We start from the raw sequence: 20,312 nt of genomic DNA, 5'->3' as shown, positions 1-20,312 counted from the left end.
TTGTATAACGCTTGGACAGGGAGAGAGTTCATAATTTAGAGTCTCTCCAGTGAGCTTTGAGGAAAGGAAGAGACATTTTGCATGGTCAGAAAGTTCAACTACTCCCAATCCTGTGTCCCCGAGTTTTCTGGTTAATTGTTGTCACACTCTATTTGAGTCTGGGTCCCACTGCATCTATTAGGATGAGTGTGCAGGGTTTTCCATTGATTCCACAAGACGTAAGTAAAGTCCTGGCCTTCTAGAATCATGGAAAATGCACAGCAGAGCAGGAATGGACCTCAGAGATGGGTCAACAAAATCCACTGCACACATAATGAAAAGCATTTTGGTCAATTCTCAGTCTTCTATGTGGATGATCTGACTGGGAGAAAAATAAGTGGAAGAGAAGGAGTCATGTTCAGAAGTTCACAATCTGCTTTGAATGGCTTTATTCTAGAAATGTGCTCTAGGTTGCTTTCCAGAGATGCCACTTTCCAGGATGTTACAAAGAAAGTGCACTCTGGTGGGTGGCTAGGGTTCTCACTTTCTATTCTAGACCAAATTCTCCATCTAAACTCTAGGAACACAACCAACTCTCCCAGACAGTCTCTTGGCTCTGACAGGCTCAGGCTAGCTCCAGTCAGACACTTTCTCTCTCACTTGCCTTCTGTCCCTCCTCTCGCCTTCTCTTGCTCTTAAGTCTCTTTCTCTTTCTAATGGTATTTATTAAATTAGCTTTTCTCTGAATCCCAAGCAACCGGAATGAAAAGCTCAATGACCTCATGGCCCTTTTTGTTCTGAGCTATTTAATTAAGTGTAGCAATGTTAGAAAAAAGACTTTGAATTGTTTAGTCCCATTCACTAGGTTTGTTGGTGTCTGTCTGCATGGGGGTTGGCATCCAAACCCAGGGACTGTCAGTGGGACCTGGCCTCCAGTTGGTGCCATTTTCTCCCCTCAGTGACCACACACAAGGAGGGCTGAGCAGGATTCTGGCATTTTAGTTTCCTGCTATGAAATATTCTACCACGCCTCAGCTGTTGTGTTTAGGCTGGGAATACTTGCCAACCAAAAGCCAACATCAGTTTGTGAGAAAAGATCACACCCACCACACTGTCAAATCCAATATGAAATGGCTTGGGAATAAATAATACCAGAGAGGGGACTGAAGTGTAAGGAGGAGCTTAAAAGATAGAAAATATTTCCCCATTTGTTTCCCCCTAACCCACTTACCATATTTAGTGAAATGTGGTGACATACTTCTTGGCACTGGAGTCCAAGGCTTTGTTAGGTAAATCAGAGAGCATTCTTCTTCACAGAAACCAGCCTATAACTTAGGAATTCCACCTGCCCTGCTGACTTCCCAGGGGCCAGTCTGGGGCAGAAGCAGGATAAGCCTGCCCAGCGCTACCAAGTGTGAGGGCCTATCTGGACGCGGTCAGTGGCTGCCCCAGGGCCCAACTTCTAACTCTTATCCACCATTGGGCACCACTTTGACCCAGGCCGTCTCAACAAGCCAGAGAAAATCCCTGTCTAAGGAAGGAAGCAGGAGGCAGATCAGAGCTGTGACTTTTATGACGCACTTCATTTCCAAGACACTTAAAGCCCATTATGTCCTCTGGTTTTTACAGCACTTCTTCCTTTTAAAGAAGGAAACATCGTCCACTTTAAATCCTCTGGATGAAAATGAAATCACTCACAACATAACTGATTTCCTCAGTGCCCCACTAGAGATGGCAAAGCTGGGGCCTGGATCCAGTTTCCTCTGAGTCCAGTTCCTATGACCTGTCCCAGTCACTGGATGCTGTCCTCTCACTTCTGAGCAGGCCTGTGCCTTGAGGGGTGACAGGCCTGTTCTTCCTGCTTTCCTTCCCCTCTCTCTCCTCAGCAACTTCAGGCCCGAGGAACAGCACAGAGGCGGTGGCTGACTGGGGAGAGGGTCAGGCCCATTCTGAACTTCAGGCTTAACTCTTCATTGTCTGGAGGCCTGAAGGTAAATTTTTGCAGAAGTGAGGTAAAAAAAATAAACAACTCAGTTCTCGCCAATTGTTCTCCAAGGCACATCCTCTTTCCTGAAAGACAATAAAAAGTTACCTGTTCAGGTGGTGTCTGTACCAGCAAGGACTGAAATATTTTATGACTTCTTGTAAAACCTGAGCAAAGGTGGGGCCTGTCAGCCTCTGGGTCTTTATGTATTCAGTTTGTTTGAGCACAACCACCTGGGTTAACCAATGGAGAAGGAAATGGCAATCCACTCCAGTATTCTTGCCTGGAAAATCCCATGGATGGAAGAACCTGGCAGGCTACACTCCATGGGGCTGCAAAAAGTCAGACACGACTGAGCAACTAACGCACACACATACACACCTGGGTTAACCAAAGCTCAGTGAGCTAATTACACAATCGCACACTCCCAGCCTGCAGGGCTCAGACAGGTGAGGCACAGGTTGAAGGTGCAGGGTGTGCATGAGAGAAGTGAGGCCTGAGTTGGCCCAGCCACTAGCCTAACGTTGTTTAAAAATCCATTAGCAAACAATCACGACTAAAGCAGACAAAAAAACAAAATTCTAGGTAGTTTTTCTCAATTGTTAAAAGAAACTTTTGAAAAGTATAAGCAAGTAAATGTCAGATCAAGGTTTCTCAAGTACAAGGCATCTTCTCTCTACATCACAATTTCCTCTATTATGACTGGGAATCTCCCTGCCATGCAGGGCCGACCCCATCTCATCCCACCTGTGTTCACCTGCTCCAGGCTTCCCTCCTCCCGCACTTGGGCTACAACACCCCACACTGGGCTCTACTCATCATCTTTCTTATGGGTGTTTTAATAACTTACTTTCTCCCTAAGAAAGAAAGAAAAAAAAAATTGTGAAACATATAAAGGCAAATTCAGACAAATTCAGACAAAACCCTTGTTAATATTAGACATATTTCCTCACTGTCTTTGTAAGGATTCTCCTGCACACCGTCACTGGGATTACTCTCTGTAATTAATTCTGGGCATTGCTTCTGTTACTTGGTATTTTCCCTTTGTAATGGAACTTTCTTAGAAATAGTTAATGTAGCATGTCTCTATTTTGTCCTTGCCTGTAATGAGCTGTTGAGGAAATGAAATTAGAGAATTTCTGCAAAAGTGTTGAATAAATTAAAATATGCTTTAGAATCATATTGTTCTTAAATTGTTTTGTGCCTGTTTCCCACCAGTGCGTATCTAATTATCTCTGTTCCCCTCATCCTTATCTCTTTGTGTGTGTGTATGTGTGTGCTCAGTTGTGTCCAATTTTCCAGGCAAGAATACTGGAATGGGTTGCCATTTTCTACTCTGGGGATCTTCCTGACCCAGGCATGGAACTCGCATCTCTTGCATCTCCTGCTTTGGCAGGTGGATTCTTTACCACTGCACCACTTGGGAAGCCCCCTTATCTCTTTACCCATCACAAATAGTGCAATGAGGAGTTTTGTTAAAATAGTACCAGATCAGCTATATTGTAAATACCCAGGATTCTCCTAGAAGAATCCAGATATGACAAAACTAGACCCATGGAATCAGGAACCAGGGTTACAGTACTCGTTTCATCAGTACCCAGCTCTGGGCTATGAGTAAACCCTTTATTCTTACAGACCTGAACATGTCTCACTTGTCAAACATGTTAGATAATCGCTCTCCCAACTATATTACGTGGCTGGGTAAGGATACCAGGAAGACAGGAGATATGAATTATATGAATTTGCTTTTAAAATCATGAAAAGGAGGGCAACTTGATCTCACAGCTTCATCCTGGACTACAGGAAATGTGGACCTTCTCCTTGGTGCTTCCAATAACTGGCCATCATTAACTAACCAGGTCAATTACTTCATTAATAAAATGACAGAAATGACCTAGGGTTTTGGGGGAAAGTTCTTCATAATTTTATCTCCCATGATTCAGTGCATTAAAAAAATTTTTTTTGAAAAACGAGGACTCAGCCTCTTGCCCTTCATGAAGCTGTCTGCTGCTTTGTTGGATTGAAAGGGAAAAATTTAAATGAGGAAAAGAAAATACTAATTTGCAATAACAGCTTTGCCATCTGCCCTGATAATATGCATGTGTCCTAATTCCACACCTGATCATCCTTTCCAGAGAAGGGAAGGAGCTCTCCACATTCCATCCCTTCAGGGAGGCTGTTTTTACTAAGTGCCAGATCAAGAATGAGGCAAAGCCACCGTGCTCCAGAGATGGCAGTGTGGTGAGAACACAAGACAGTGGTGTTGACTTTATAAGTCAGTGTGTTCTTCTATCTCTTGAAACCTTTTAAGCTGGCCTCACTCTGCCACAGCTGAGAAAATCCCCAAATTGCTTGCCTTCTCTCAATTGCATTCTCCTCAGCAAAAGGACAGATAGTGAGACCAACTATTTGCAAAAATGGCTCCAATTTCCCCCCATCTCCCTGTACCCACATCACTGGCAACATGATTTCATAGCCCTTCCCATGAAAACTGTGCTACTTTCCCTTTCTCTTGAACTGGGGCCCATAGGTGACCGATGGTGGCCACCAGAAGGCAGTGGGAGTGATGGTCGCCAGTTCCCAGCCTGGCCCTTAGGAGGCACTCTGCGCTTTCCTCCCTCCTGGGGTCTTGGCTTCTACATGTACACCCGCTGGGCTAGATTGCTGGAGGAGGAAATTTGGAAAAGACCCCCATTGTCTCAGCTGAGGTCATCTTCCCTCAGTCTCCAGTCAGCTCAGCTCCCAAACAGGCAAGAGGACAAAGCTAAGATAAGTTGAGCTCCCAGCTCAACTGCAGACTTGGGAGCAGTAATACACAGTAAAACTATTGTTTTTCCAATAGTCACGTATGGGTGTAAGAGTAGGAACATAAAGAAGGTTGAGCGCTGAAGAACTGATGCTTTTGAACTGTGGTGCTGGAAAATACCCTTGCAAGTCCCTTGGACTGCAAGGGGATCAAACCAGTCAATCCTAAAGGAAATCAACTCTGAATATTTATTGGAAAGACTGTTACTGAAGCTAAAACTCCAATACTTTGAACATCTGATGCAAAGAGCTGACTCATTGGAAAAACCCTGATGCTGGGGAAGATTGAAGGTAAAAGGAGAAGGGGGATGGTAGACGATAAGATGGTTAGATAGCATCGCTGACTCAATTGATATGAATTCAAGCAAACTCTAGAAGATGCTGGGAAAGACTGAGAACAGGAGGAGAAGTGGGTGACAGGATGAGATGGTTGGATGGCATCATCGACTCAATGGACATGGGTGTGAGCAAACTCTAGGAGATAGTGGAGGACAGAGGAGCCTATTGTGCTACAGTCCACGGGGTCACAAAGAGCCAGACATAACTTAGCTACTGAACAACAACAACAATGATTGTTTTAAGTCATCTTTGTTATGCAGCAATATAGTACTTGATACATATGATATGAATTTGGTGAATCTTAAAATGGAAAGGCTTAAAGTGGGCAAGTAAATTACATTTTAACTATGCAAGAAGGAGCACTAGATGAGACACTTGAGAATAGGCCCCATTCTGACAATTCTTTGGGCACAAGATCTTGAATAAGAAACAGTCCTCTCTTATTCTTAGTTTCCTTACATTAAGAAATGAGATACTGATCCATTGCCTAACTATTAATAACTAGGCTGTTGTGAGGATTAAATGAGATAATTTCCTTGTAAATGAAGTCTATAATTAAAAGGGTATGTTATAACTCTCAATAGCAAAAAAAAAAAAAAAAAAAAAGCCACAAAAAAACCTAACTGTGAGTCAAGAATGATTAAAACGCATAAAATACACATGAAACTTTGTCCTGTAATAGGAAATCTGAAGCTCTTATAGACAGGTAGATTGAAAGGTATTTCTACATCTCATGTCTGCTTTCATGTTAGGAAGTGACTTGTCCAATGTAAAAGTGGTACAGAACCAGAGGAAGAAAGACACAGAAGATCTATCAGAATCAGTTCAGATACCTGCAGGACAGTGTCCTACAGCCTGGGCTCTGCATCACTTCTACATGGACAAATTCCAGTCCCTCCCTCTCTGTGCCTTTGTGGCATGATCAGCAAAATAATACTGTTGTAGAAAATCAATCTATATTTAATTTAAATCAGTGACAAGAAAACTACTATAAATTCCAGAGTGCCAACTCATTGTAATATTTAGTTACTGTTTTGGAGGGAGACACTGCTAGAAAGAGCACAGGCTTCAGTATTTGATAAACTTGGTCAACACTGAGTTCTAGCTCTGTCTTGTGAGTTTTATGACTGCAGACACAGTAGTTGACCCTGCTAAGCTCCAGTTTCATTCCATATCCCTAAACATGGTGAATAGAATTTGAACTTTGTAAGGTTACAGTAGAACACAAGCTTTTTTACTTTTTATGATAATTAAATTTATTTTTTTAATTGAAGGACACTTGCTTTACAGAACTGGAACACACACTTTTTAAGATATTTTTTTTTTCTACTTCATTCATTATCATATCCTCAGGGCTGAATGTCTGATACATAATATATGCCCAGGAAACACTTAACAGAATTAAGAAATTGGAAATTTATTTGAAATGATCTCTGAAACCTACCTAACTTAATATGTGAAATATACTAAAATTTTTCTCACTCATTTTACAATGTTGTAAATTAAAATACTCTTTTGGAACTGGCTGGTTTGGAAACCCAGGAGTTTTCACTGCACCTTCTTTCATACCTTTCAAATTGTATACCCTATAAATGTATTGACTAGTTATTTAAAGAGTCATTAGAATTTAAAACAGTAAAAGGACTTCTTAGGGACCAGTGATAGAGTAGAATCCCATTTAGTTAAGCCTGCGGCACTTAGAGTCACTTGTGATGCCCATAATGAGAAGCAAGCAGCCCCTTTCCTTGCCCCTTCCTCATCCTCTCCTAGCAACTGACTCTAGTTCTGTGTGAATGGGTTGCCCTAAAAAGATCTTTGAACATTTAAAACTCTGTAAGGAAGGCAAGTGTTCAACCTTCTCTCTGGGTGACAGGAAGGGTCTGAGCTCTTTTTTCAGCATTCTGGGGCCAGCACAACGTGAAGCTGAAATCTTCATCAGAGTCAAGCCAGGGCTTAGGAAGTAAAGGCTTGAGTCCTGGTGATGCTCCACCCAGGGAATCCTGAGGTGCAACCAACAGCAAGAGAGAGTCACTCTGGAGGGGACTCTACGGTGTGGACTGAACACTGTTGCCTGCCACTCTGGTAAACAATGAATGCTGCTCTCCACAGAGCCCTCAGTCACTGCAGCTGCCCCCAGTGCTGTGCTCTGAGTGGAATTCAGGATGGAAAAAAAAGAGGATGCTGGCTCTACAGTGTTAGGATGCACAAAAAGGAATAACTTCACTAAGCCCAGACTTTTGCATCTTCCCATAAAAAGAAAGGCACTAAAATCATTAACTTGAAATGTCTGGTCTTTTTTTGTGTGTGTGACTAGCAAAATCTTATGATGTTTGATTACATGTTTTTTTTTTAATTTTTTTCCCCCCAGCAAGAACTCCTAAGTATCCTGGTTCTTTCCTTACCTTTTGGAAACAGTCCCCAAGAGCTCTCTGAGAGGCCACCTTCCTGGGATATAGTTTTCTGTAACACCCTGAATAAAAATTCTCAACTTTTAGGCTGACTTTTTATTTTTCTGTTGAACCTGGAGACATGCCAACTAAAGCAAAACATCAGGGAGAAGAGGAGGGAAGGGCTGAGAGAGGGCCTCTGGGTTCCCACACTCATATTTCTCGATACTCACCTAATGAAAAAGGCAGGAAGGCTTCCCTTTTCTTAAACTGTCCATTCTCCAGAAAATGCTCTGGATTGAACGTGCCGGGCGTGGCCCACTCTGCGGGGTCCCTGTGCAGTGCAGTCAGGTTGGTCAGCACCATGGTGCCCTGGAGAAAGCAGAAGAGACTCAGGCAGGGATTGACCCACACAATCTATGTGTGCAGAGGGGCGGCAGTGCCCCGGGACTCCACACCAGGGCTGACAGCACCCTGAACTCCCTCAGCCTCCCTGACCCACCACCTTCTGAGGCCTGCCCCTAGGACCCAGCTCTTCGCCGTGGGACAGCTGACAACGATGGACTGGAATTGTCTGCTGGGAATTTATCAGGGAAGTGTGACTGCTCTTAGTGCAGATTGGATCTCTGCAGGGACATGTCAGTGTAGAACTTGGGAGGGAACACATTTGCATCAATAAGAGAATAGTGAGACATCTCCCATTTGCTTCCTTCCAATGTCTGGTCTGTTCTACAGAGGGTTTAATAATAGAATGAGGTCACTCAGCAAAAGGAACCGCTGTTCTTCCAGATACTGAGCAAAAAACCTAGGCGTCTTCCATAATGTGTCCCTTTCCCCCATTCTTCCTTCAACCAATGCTTAAGCCAGGCTGGTCAATTTTCTGAAATTTCTCTTGATCCTGTTACTCCATTTTGTGTCCACCACTGCCACCTGATTCAGGCTACCACCTTGCTTGGCTATCCTCCTGTAATATCCCTGCCTATGCCCATATTCTCTCTTCCCCTTCAATGTGCTCTACATGATGAAAGCTGAGTTAGCTTTGAATAAGATTTAATCATTTCACTCCTATCTACCCACCACACCTGGAACTTGATAGATACCCTTCAATAACTCCCATCACTTTTAGATGAAGGACACATCACCTGCTCCCTGTCTGAGTCACCCTCCTGCTTGCACTCCTACTACATCAAGCTTCTTTCAGTTTCTCAAACATTCCACATTTCCCCACTTACTTCTGTGCCTTTTTACATGCTGTCACCTTTGCCTGGAACGTCCTTCCTTCCCATTTTGTCACTGAGTTAACTCTTAACCATCCTTTAATCCTCTATGCAAACATCACTTCCTTTGGGAAGTCCTCTCTGCCTGCTCCTGCTCCCACTCCTCATTGCAGCCAGCCTGCATCTTCCTAGAAACCAGTGATTTTTTTCCTTTGGATAGTTATCACAGTTGTACTTATAAACTTGCATGATTATTTTCTTCTGAGTTGTTCTCTGAGGTCTAAACATTTTAGGTGTTTAATGAACATCTGATGAATTAATAAAGAATAATAAGTGCTATTTTGAGAACTTTCTATAGTAAGCACAAGGTTAAATATTCTATTTAACCTTATATATATTCTAATATTCATGCATGACCTCATTACATGTTCATCTGTGAGATGTATTTAAATGCATTCTCACAGATAAAGATTTTAAAGCTCTGAGAGGTGGAATAAGACACCCAGAGTCACAGGGTGGAAGGAGGTAGAAAAATGATTTGAATTAGGACATTTGACATCAAAGTTATGACCCCTCTACAACATAGCCAACGGGATCTTTTAATTTCCAGGATGATTTTTTAAGTAAACATTAATAATCAATGTCAGAACAAGTCTACTGATCTGGGATGGTTTCCTGGAGTTAACTGAATTGCCATAAAAATGCAAAGATCACCTGAGAAATAATTTAGACCTCAGCAAGAGTCAAACATGACTTAGCAACTAAACCACCACCACCAGCCTTCAACCACAAATGATCAATTAGCAAGAAAATATGAGGTTGTTGCAAAAGTAATTGTAGTTTTGCACTGCTGAATTTTGTCCTTTGACATTGGAATACATTCTTAAATGTGGTTATGTTATACATCATTTTCATGCACATTTCTTGCTTTATGTTTTTTTTTTTTTTTTGCTAATGACTTATTACTTGCTGTGTATTTTCTATTTATTTTAGACTATGGAAATAATGTTAGACAAAAAGCAAATGTGAGCCATTTTCTTATGGGTCAGAGTGGGTCATAAAGCAGCAGAGACAACTTGCAGCATCAACAGTGCATTTGGTCCAGGAACTGCTAATGAATATACAGTGCAGTGGTGGTTCAAGAGGTTTTGCAAAGGAGACGAGTGAGAGTCTTGAAGATGAGGAGTGGAGTGGCTGGCCATTGGAAGTACATGACTGTTGGAGAGCAATCATCTAAGCTGATCCTCTTACAACTATAAGAGAAGTTGCTGAACTCAGTGTCAACCATTCTATGGTCACTTGGCATTTGAAGCAAATTGGAAACCTGAAAAAGCTCAATAAGTAGGTACCTCACGAGGTGACCGCAAATAAAAAAAATCATCATTTTGAAGTGTCATCTTTGCTTCATCTACACAACAACAAACCATTTCTCGATTGAATGGTGATATGCGACAAAAAGTGGGTTTTATATGACAGGTGATGACCAGCTCAGTGGCTGGATCTAGAAGAAGCTCCATAGCATTTCCCAAAGCCAAACTTGCACCAAAAAAATGTCAGTCACTGTTTGGTGGTCTGCTGCTTGTCTGATCCACTACAGCCTTCTGAATTCCAGCAAAAACATTACATTTGAGAAGCATGCTCAGCAAATCAATGAGATGCACTGAAAACTGCAATGTCTGCAGCTGGGATTAGTCAACAGAATGGGCCCAATTCTTCTCCATGACAACAACTGACTGCATGTTGCATACTTCAAAAGTTGAATGAATTGGGCTACAAAGTTTTGCCTCATCCACCATATTCACCGGACCTCGGTAGCCAACCAACTACCACTTCCTCAAGTATGCTGGTAACTTTTTGCAGGGAAAATGCTTCCGTAACTAGTAAGAGGCAGAAAATGCTTGCCAAGAGTCCCAAAGGACACATTTTTACACTACAGGAATAAGCAAACTTCTTTCTCATTGGCAAAAATGTGTTGACTGTAATGGTTCCTACTTTGATTAATAAAGATGTGTTTGAGCCTAGTTCACTTCAGTTCAGTTCATTTACTCAATCGTGTCCAACTCTTTGTGACCCCATGGACTGCAGCACGCCAGGCCTCCCTGTCCATCACCAACTCCTGGACTTTTACCCAAACTCATGTCCACTGAGTCAGTGATGCCATCCAACCATCTCATCCTCTGTTGTCCACTTCTCCCACCTTCAATCTTTCATCAGGATCTTTCATCATCAGGGTCTTTTCAAATGAGTCAGTTCTTCGCATCAGGTGGCCAAAGTATTAGAGTTTCAGCTTCAACATCAGTCCTTTCAATGAATATTCAGGACTGATTTCTTTTAGGATAGACTAGTTGGGTCTCCTTGCAGTCCAAGGGACTCTCAAGAGTCTTCTCCAACACCACAGTTCAAAAGCATCAATTCTTTGGTGCTCAGCTTTCTTTACTGTCCAACTCTCACATCCATACATGACCGCTGGAAAAACCATAGCCTTGACCAGATGGACCTTTGTTGGCAAAGTAATTTCTCTGCTTTTTAATATGCTGCCTAGGTTGGTTATAACTTTTCTTCCAAGGAATAAGCGTCTTTTAACTTCATGGTTGCAATCACCATCTGCAGTGATTTTGGAGCCCCCCAAAATAAAGTCTGCCACTGTTTCTACTGTTTCCCCATCTATTTGCCATGAAGTGATGGGACCAGATGCCATGATGTTAGTTTTCTGAATGTTGAGCTTTAAGCCAACTTTTTCCCTCTCCTCTTTCACTTTCATCAAGAGGCTTTTTAGTTCCTCTTCACTTTCTGCCATAAGGGTGGTGTCATCTGCATATCTGAGGTTATTGATATTTCTCACAGCAATCTTGATTCCAGCTTGTGCTTCATCCAGCCCAGCATTTCTCATGATGTACTCTGCATAGAAGTTAAATAAGCAGGGTGACAATACACAGCCTTGATGTACTCCTTTTCCTATTTGGAACCAGCCTGTTGTTCCATGTCCAGTTCTAACTGTTACTTCCTGACCTGCATACAGATTTCTCAAGAGGCAGATCAGGTGGTCTGGTGTTCCCATCTCTTTCAGAATTTTCCACAGTGTATTGTGATCCACACAGTCGAAGGCTTTGGCATAGTCAATAAAGCAGAAATAGATGTTGTTCTGGAACTCTCTTGCTTTTTTGATGATCCAGTGGATGTTGGCAATTTGACCTCTGGTTCCTCTGCCTTTTCTTAAAGCCTAGTTACAATGATTTGAGCCTAGTTACCATGATTTAAAATTCATGGTCAAAATAGCAATTACATTTGCACCAAACTAATACAGTAAAGCAATCATGGCAGGAATAGCTGCTATTCCTGGTTCTGCTGGGCTGGTGACTAAGGGGTGGACAATGCAGAATTTCCTTTGGCTTTGCCTTGAGATTGTCCCCAGGTACAACACACACAGAGCAATTTAGACAGACTAGAATGGATCCACAGAGGCTCACCAAGGTTGTGAGAAAGGGAACTGTATATGTGCAATGCATAGAGTGGACACTAGGCGGCACAGGAGAGCTGTCACCTGCGATCCTCGCGGGGCGGGGGCGAGTGAGAGCAGAATGTCCTTTGGGAGGACAGGGAATTTAATAGGGACCCACTGAGAAATGGGTCCCCGTTAAATATAACCGGAGAAGGCAATGGCACCCCACTCCAGTACTCTTGCCTGGAAAATCCCAAGGACGGAGGAGTCTGGTAGGCTGCAGTCCATGGGGTCCCGAAGAGTCAGACATGACTGAGCGACTTCACTTTCACTTTTCACTTTCATGCATTGGAGAAGGAAATGGCAACCCACTCCAGTGTTCTTGCCTGGAGAATCCCAGGGATGGGGTCGCACAGAGTCAGACACGACTGAAGTGACTTAGTAGCACTGAGAAATGTTTCAGGGAGGCTCTTTTAAAATCAAAGGAAAGCAACTCCTGTGGAGAGATCATGGTGTAGTACAAAAAAAGATGAGCCTGGGAATCAGAAAAGTTCCGTTTCTGGAACCCAACTCTTGTGCCTGTAGCTGAGAGGTTAATTAATTACTTTCCAAGCCCCGGCTTTCAGATTTATAAAATTAGATAACGGAATTATTCTAAGGACTGATTCAGACATTTTGAAATAACATATATAGTCCGCAGTACATAATCACTGCTTAAAAAGCATTGGTTCCTCCTTCCTCTCCTATTCTGATATTTAATACTGAACATACTTGGATTGCTTTCCTTTGTGAGGCAGTGCCATCAAGAAGGGTCTGTAAGTCAAAGATAAAAAAAAAAAAAAAACAAAAAACACACACACCTGTGGGGATAGTATGTTAGAAACACCAGAATGAATGTGATGTTGGTTCAGGTGGTCTCAAAAGTCCCTCATTTTTCAACATTCCAGCACTGCAGAGCACAATTGTCTAAAATAAGCCTAGCAGGTCTCTATCTTGTGAGAAGCACTCCCAAGGCAAAGGAAAGGACCTCATGACAAAGTCTGAGCCTGAGAACTGCTGCCTTCTGTATCCCCACACAGATTCACAGCTCATGTCACAGAGTAGAACAATGAGAAATCCCATGCAAAGAAAAGCCTGGTTCTGCCTAATCACAGCTGACTTAGGAACCCCCCCCCCCCCCAAAAAAAAACACCTGTTAACATCCAGTTGAACTAACTTTCTAAGCTCACACTTAGGGAACAAAACTAGTATTTCATCAGGCATAATATATTTCTCTTCCCATGTAAGTAACTCTCTAGAATAAGAATGCTTTTCCAATTGAGACATTCCCACCATTTACAAATACGAGCTTGGAGATCTGAGGCTGTTGGTGTGAGCCCCTAATTACCTTGGGCAGGTGGTATCCAGCCAGGGTGGTGTCCACTGTCACCTCCCGGGGCACGTTCAGAGGGAGGATGTTCCCCATTCTCTGCACCTCGTGGATGACAGCGTTGGTGTAGGGCATGGACTCTCGCGCAGCCATGCTCGGTTGTCGTGACTCGCCAAGCACCTTATCGATTTCAGCTTGGACTTTTTCTGGAAAAGCACAGGAGGTTTTATTATTCTATTTTTCTATAACTTTCCTAGAGGCCAGTTAAGCTAAGGAATGGGATAACCAGGATAAAAAATGCTAAAGGAGTACATTAAGGCTTTATAGCATCACCCCTGCTTATTTAACTTAAATTCAGAGTACATTATGTGAAATGCTGGGCTGGATTAAATTAACCCTGAATATTCATTGGAAGGAATGACACTTAAGCTCTAGTGTTTCGGCCACTTGATGCAAAGAGCTGACTCACAGAAAAGACCCTGATGCTGGGAAAGATTAAGGGCAGGAAGAGAAGTGAGCGACAGAGGATGAGATGGTTAGATGGCATCGCTGACTCAATGGAAATGAGTTTGAGAAAACTCCAGTAATAGTGAGGGACAGGGAAGCCTGGTGTGCTATAATCTATGGGTGGCAAAGACTTGGACATGGCTCAGCGACTGAACAACAAAATGACTAAAGCTATAGTAGGGTCTCTGGACAACCTCCTCAGGGAGGTATGTGAGTGGGAAGTGGGCCCTGGTGTGAGACAAATCTGGTGGCAAATTCTTGCTCAATCCTAGTCCTGTGGCAAGTTCCTGGAGCTCTTTGAGCCTCTGGTTTCTCTTCTTATTAGTGAGGATTAATCAAGTTTCACCTTTAGGAAATTTTAGATTTACATGAACTGATTTAGGGAAGCATCCAACAACAACAAAACCCTGTTAACTATGCCCCAATATTTGTTTTCCTCTTTTTCTACAATAATAAATATTTGATTTGGATACCTGGTTCCTCAGCTAAAGACTACATTTCCCAGATCCCCTTGTGACTAAGTTCTGGCCAAGAGAATGTAAGTAGAGGGAATGTTTAATACTTGGAACATGCCCTAAAAGGAAAGGCATGTGCTTCCTCCTCCTCCCCTTCCTGCTGGTGGAAAGGCAGCCATAGAGGTGAGCCATCTGTGAGTCCCAACAAGGGTGCCATTCTAGACATAACAGAGCAATACATGGGAAGCAGTTTGGACCCAAAGGGTTCTGCAGAGTCTAGCTTAAGAGTTTTTGAATTGAGAGAAAAATAAACTTTCTTTTTTTACTGAACATTTAGAAACTTTTAAAATGGTGGTAAAATACACATAATATATAACTTACTTATCTTAGCCACTTTAAAGTGTGTGGTTAAATAATGTTAAGAATATTCACATCCTTGTACAACCAATCTGCAGAAATTTTTGTCTTGCAAAGCCAAAACTATACTCACTGAACCAGAACTCCCATTTGCACTAACTCCAGGCTCTAACCCTGGAGTCTAACAACCACCATTTTACTTTTGCTTTCTATGAGTTCAACTGTTCCAGATACCTCAGATGAACAGAATCATATAGTTTGTTCTTTTTGATTGGATTACTGAGTTTAGCATAATGTCCTTAAAGTTCACCATGTTGCATGTGTCAAAATGTTTCATTTTTAAGGATTAATATTTCATTGCATTCCACATTTTGCTTATCCATTCATCCACTGATAAGACACTTGGGTTGTATCCACTTTTATGCCATCTTGCTGCTGCTGCTGCTGCTAAGTCGCTTCAGTTGTGTCCGACTCTGTGCGACCCCATAGATAGCAGCCCACCAGGCTCCCCCGTCCCTGGGCTTCTCCAGGCAAGAACACTGGAGTGGGTTGCCATTTCCTTCTCCTTATGCCATCTTAAGCCATTATTATTTTGGAGCCTTTTATAGGGAAGCTATAACTATATCCTAACTAGGTGGCTTTTAAACTTAAAGAAAACCCTGTAATTCACAGTTCTTTAGTTGCTAAATCCTGTCTGACCCTTGTGACTCCATGGACTGTAGCCCACCAGGCTGTTTGGTCCATGGAATTGCCCAGGCAAGAATACTGGAGTGGGTTGCCATTTCCTTCTCCAGGGGATCTTCCCAACCCAGGGATAGAATTTGCATCTCCTGCATTTGCAGGTGGATACTTTACCACTGAGCCATCAGGGAAGCCCATAATTCACAAATAAGTGCATTTTACAAGTACTCAGGGCACATAAACAAAAATAAACACACACATATAAAACAAACATTTATTCATCTATTTCAGGAAAGAAAGTTTCATGAAAAAGCATTATCCTTAGTACACAGAAAGCACTCTGATTTTACTAATCTATTTTTTTTTAAATTTAGGGCAAAAAGTTGGTCTTGATTTACTAAATTGACTCTATGTCCTATTAATGAACTTTTACCCACAGTTTGCAAAAATTTATCACAATAGTTTCTATCCTACATGTGCTTAAGCTGTTGGGGGAGCAGCTAGAAAATGAAAAATTATTCTAACAGTCACTGTCCTTGAAAGGACTACAGTCTCTGGGGAAGATATATAAATAACATGTTATAAGCAAACTAATGGAGGTTAATTAGGTCATCTTTAAAGAAAGGCAATGCTAGTATTTTCCCAGAAGTGTGGAGAAACACTTGGAAGCTATCTTGAGTAGACTCTTCAAGCATAGCTAAGGCTTTACTGTATAGAGAAATTAGGGAAATACATTCTTGATTATTCTTCTAGGGAACAGCAGGTGTGACGGTCCAGAGGCACAAATAAGGACAGTGAAATTAAATGACCTGTGACTTCCTGAAGCCCCTATGCAGGCTGGACAGGTAGAAAAGAGGCACAGCAGAGCTCATGATATACCAGACGAGCACTGTCCACAGGGTGCTGGAAAACACTACTTGTAAAGGATGGAAGACTGCTACCAGATTTCATATGTGAGTGGGATGGAGCTCCTTCCTGGAACTCACCACAATGGCAGTGGACTTCACTGTTTTCCCCACTGGACAGTGAGTTTCCTGAGGGCAGGGGCTCTCTGTTATATCTGTGTTATGTGGACCCATCCCAATTCTGGCAGAAAACTGAAGCAGGCGCCCGTTCTCAAGTCCACCTGTCTTACCTATCTCTCCATCCTACCATGCTATCCTCTGGCCTTACTTTTGGACAGTGTTCCAGGAGGCCCCATTCTTTTTTTCTTTTTTCCTTTAAAAAAAATTGTTTATTTTTAATTGAAGGATAATTGCTTTATAGTATTGTGTTGGTATCTACCAAACATCAACATGAATTAGCCATAGGTTTACCCATGTCCCCCCACACCTGAACATCCCTCCCACCACCCTCCCATCTCAACTATCTAGGTTGTTACAGAGCCCCAGTTTGAGTTTGCTGTGTCATGCAGCAAATTCCTATTCCACTGGGTATCTATTTTCATATGGTATTGTATATTTCCATGTTACTCTCTCCACATATCCCACCCTCTCCTTTCTCCCCTCCCAGCCATGTCCATAATCTGTTCTCAATGTCTGTGTCTCCACTGCTGCTCTCCAAATAGGTTCATCAGAACCATCTTTCTAGATTCCATATATATGCATTAGTATATGACATTTTTCTCTTTCTGACTTACTTCACTCTGTATAATAGGCTCTAGGTTCATCCACCTCATTAGGATTGACTCAAATGCATTCCTTTTTGTGGCTGAGTAATATTTCATTGTATATATGTACCACAGCTTCTTTATCCTTCCATCTGTTGATGGACATCTAGGTTGCTTCCATGTCCTAGCTGTTGTAAATAGAACTGCAATGAACACTGGGGTACACTTGTCTTTTCCAATTTTGGTTTCCCCAGGGTGTATGCCTAGTGATGGGACTATTGGGTCACATGGTGGCTTTATTCCTAGTTTTTTAAGGAATCTCCGTACTGTTGTCCATAGTGGTTGTATCAGTTTACATTCCCACCAACAGCACAAGAGGGTCCCCTTTTCTCTTTACCCTCTCCAGCTTTTATAGTTTGTAGATTTTTCAATGATGGCCATGCTGACCAGTGTGAGGTGATCTCTCATTGTAGTTTTGATTTGTATTTCTCTAATAATGAGCAATCTTGACCATTTTTTCAGGGGTTTGTTAGCCATCGGTAAGTCTTCTTTGGAAAAATGTCTGTTTAGGTCTTTTGCCCACTTTTTGATTGGATTTTTGCTTTTCTGTTATTGGTTTGTATGAGCTGCTTATATATTTGAAATTAATCTTTTGTCAGTTGTTTCATTTGCTATTATTTTTTTCCCATCCTGAGGGTTGTCTTTTCACCTTGTTTATAGTTTCCTTTGCTGTGTAAAAGCTTTTAAGTTTAATTAGGCCCCCACTTTTTAATTTTTGTTTTGATTTCCATTACTCTAGGAGGTGCGTCATAGAGGACCTTGCTGTGATTTGTGTCATAGAGTGTTCTGCCTATGTTTTCCTCTAAGAATTTTATAGTTTCTGGCTTTACATTTAGATCTTCAATCCATTTTGAGTTTATCTTTGTGTATGGTGTTAGGAAGGGTTGTAATGTCATTCTTTTACACGTAGCTGTCCAGTTTTCCCAGCAGCACTTATTGAAGAGAGCTTCTTTGCCCCATTTGTATATTCTTGAGGAAGCCCCCTTATGACCCAGCCTAGGCCCACCCACTCAAGTGCTCACCTTGGATTTCGGGGTTCAGGGCCATGTAGAGCAGCCCCCAGCGCAGGGTGGTTGAAGTTGTCTCTGTTCCAGCGAAGAAGAGGTCCAGGGTGCTGTAGATAAGGTTTTCTTCATGGAAACTTGAAGCAGCATTGCCCTTATGCTAGAAAGCACAGTGATTATTGGTTTATTGAGATGGTTCTTAGTTTCCACAACACATGGGGCTTCATCCTAAAGAGAACATGAAGGAGAAACTGCTCCAGGAGAAATAACTTTCCCCTTGGCTGTCTCATGAGGCAGAGATTTATTACTGGAATATCATTCCCCCTAGGGCTGGAAGCTTTTGCTAGTTTTGGTGGACAAAAAAGACAACTAATTTTTACACCCATAATTAGGCAGAATCTATTATTACACTGGCAAACAGCCTTGGGTTCCAATATTAGTGACACCATTCACCATTTGTATGACTTGAGCAAGTTAATAAAACTTTCTGTGTTTCAGATTCCTGTTCCACAAAACAGACATAACAATACTCACCTCTTAAGCTGGAATTATGAATTATGTGAGTAGGAAAGGGCACATATCAATTCTCAACAAATGTTTGTACCAATAACAGAAATAATAACTGAATTTCCCTAAAGTACAACAATTTTCACATCTCCCCATTAATCTTTTCCTTTCAGGTTAAACTTTTCTGATTCCAACAGTCATTCCTCATGGCACTCCAGCATCTTTACCACCTTCCTTCAATGTGTCAATGTTCCTCCCTGTGTGGTCCCATACCTGCATATCTTATAGCAAGTGAAGTCTCCTCCTCATAAGAGAAATCAATGTTTCTATTAGTGTTATCACAATAAGGTGAAACAAGAGAGGAGTTGGAAAGAAATCCATTCTGCCAACTCTGGGAATGAATGATCTGATGGGTCAAAATAATCTGATGGGTCAAACATATCACCAATGCAGTGATACGTTTACCAGAGAGATGACTATGGCAAAGGTTTTACATCCCATTTGACTTTTTTCCTGCTTTTTTCCTATAGTAATATTGAAAAGTGGATGACATAGAGATGAGGGAGGAAGGCAAATGTCTCTCCCATCTGAGGCTAAACTCTGGCATCTGACTCAGATTTACCTGTGTTCTGCAATGGGGAGCTGGGGGAAGGGGTAGGAAGGAGCCTGGGCATTGGTCCAACTAATAATGAAATAATACTTTTTTTCCTTGTACATACAGGTCCTTCAGATATGGGTAGAGAATGTATTATGAAAAGGCAGTATTTGGTCTTTCTAAAGTCCTTAAGCCAAATACTGTTAAACCTCTGTCTTTATTTCTAACTGTCCCATCAATTTTGAGTTAATGCTATTCCTACATTCTTTGAAGTACTGCCTCTATTTTTTCTCCCCTGTGGTAGGCTGAAAAATGACCCACAAAGAAATGTATGTCCTTAACTCTAGAATCTGTGAATTTTATATGGCAGACAGAACTCTGTAGATATATTGAAATAAGGCTCTTGATGGGAAAATTATTCTGCATTATCCCAGTGGGCCCAATATAATCACAAGAGTCTTTAGAAGAGGGAGGTGAGAAAGTCATAAAGAGCAGATGTGAAGATAGTGGCAGAAAAAAATGCTATAATGATGGCTTTGAAGATGGAGGAAGGGGTCACAAGTCATTCAAGGAGTAAAGGCAGCCTGTAGACTCTGGAAAAGTCCATCACTAGTTTCTTCCCCTAGAATCTTGAAAGAGCCAGTATTGCCCCCACCTTGACTTGATAAATGTTGGTTGTTTTAAGCCACCAAGTTTGTGGTGACTTCTTACACCAGCAATAAGATTATTAGAATCCCTTCATTTGGTCTTTAAGGACAATACTCAGGGAAAAACTCAGGTTTCCTCACTTTTTCTGTCTCCTGGAAGTAAGCATCAATGAAATCTCTTGCTTCAGTAGGATTCCAATCTCTCTTGTGGTTTTCAATCATACGGGCAACAAACATTTTCAGTTTTCCCCAGTTACTGAAGAGCATTTGGTGTGGACCCGGAAGGAAATTCATTATCCTTGGAAAGACATTGTAGAGCTGATGGAACAAATAAAACCGTCATGGAGAAAAGGGGGTGACATTTTTCTACT

At 41.9% G+C, this 20,312-nt stretch overlaps 1 protein-coding gene across 2 annotated transcripts in view; it reads right to left on the bottom strand.

Moving 5' to 3' along the window:
- Window positions 1-1,535: 1,535 nt before the first annotated feature.
- LOC122676982 (cytochrome P450 2J2-like) overlaps window positions 1,536-20,312 on the bottom strand; it is a 36,929-nt gene continuing 18,152 nt past the window's right edge. The window contains exons 5-10 of one of the 2 annotated variants that reach the window (XR_006335679.1): window positions 20,083-20,259; window positions 18,211-18,352; window positions 13,538-13,725; window positions 7,728-7,866; window positions 2,721-2,820; window positions 1,917-2,049 (exon numbers count right to left, since the gene is read on the bottom strand). Coding sequence is in view for 1 of the 2 variants with exons in the window: in XM_043876636.1 (XP_043732571.1) it covers window positions 1,871-2,049; window positions 7,728-7,866; window positions 13,538-13,725; window positions 18,211-18,352; window positions 20,083-20,259 (825 nt within the window). In the remaining variant the exon portion in view is untranslated. Of the gene's footprint in view, window positions 2,050-2,720; window positions 2,821-7,727; window positions 7,867-13,537; window positions 13,726-18,210; window positions 18,353-20,082; window positions 20,260-20,312 lie in introns of both variants that reach the window. The other variant, XM_043876636.1, reaches the window with a different exon arrangement.

This window comes from Cervus elaphus, chromosome 20 (assembly GCF_910594005.1).
Source record: "Cervus elaphus chromosome 20, mCerEla1.1, whole genome shotgun sequence".
NCBI lineage: Eukaryota > Metazoa > Chordata > Mammalia > Artiodactyla > Cervidae > Cervus > Cervus elaphus.
This window is presented reverse-complemented; position numbering and strand designations above follow the sequence as displayed.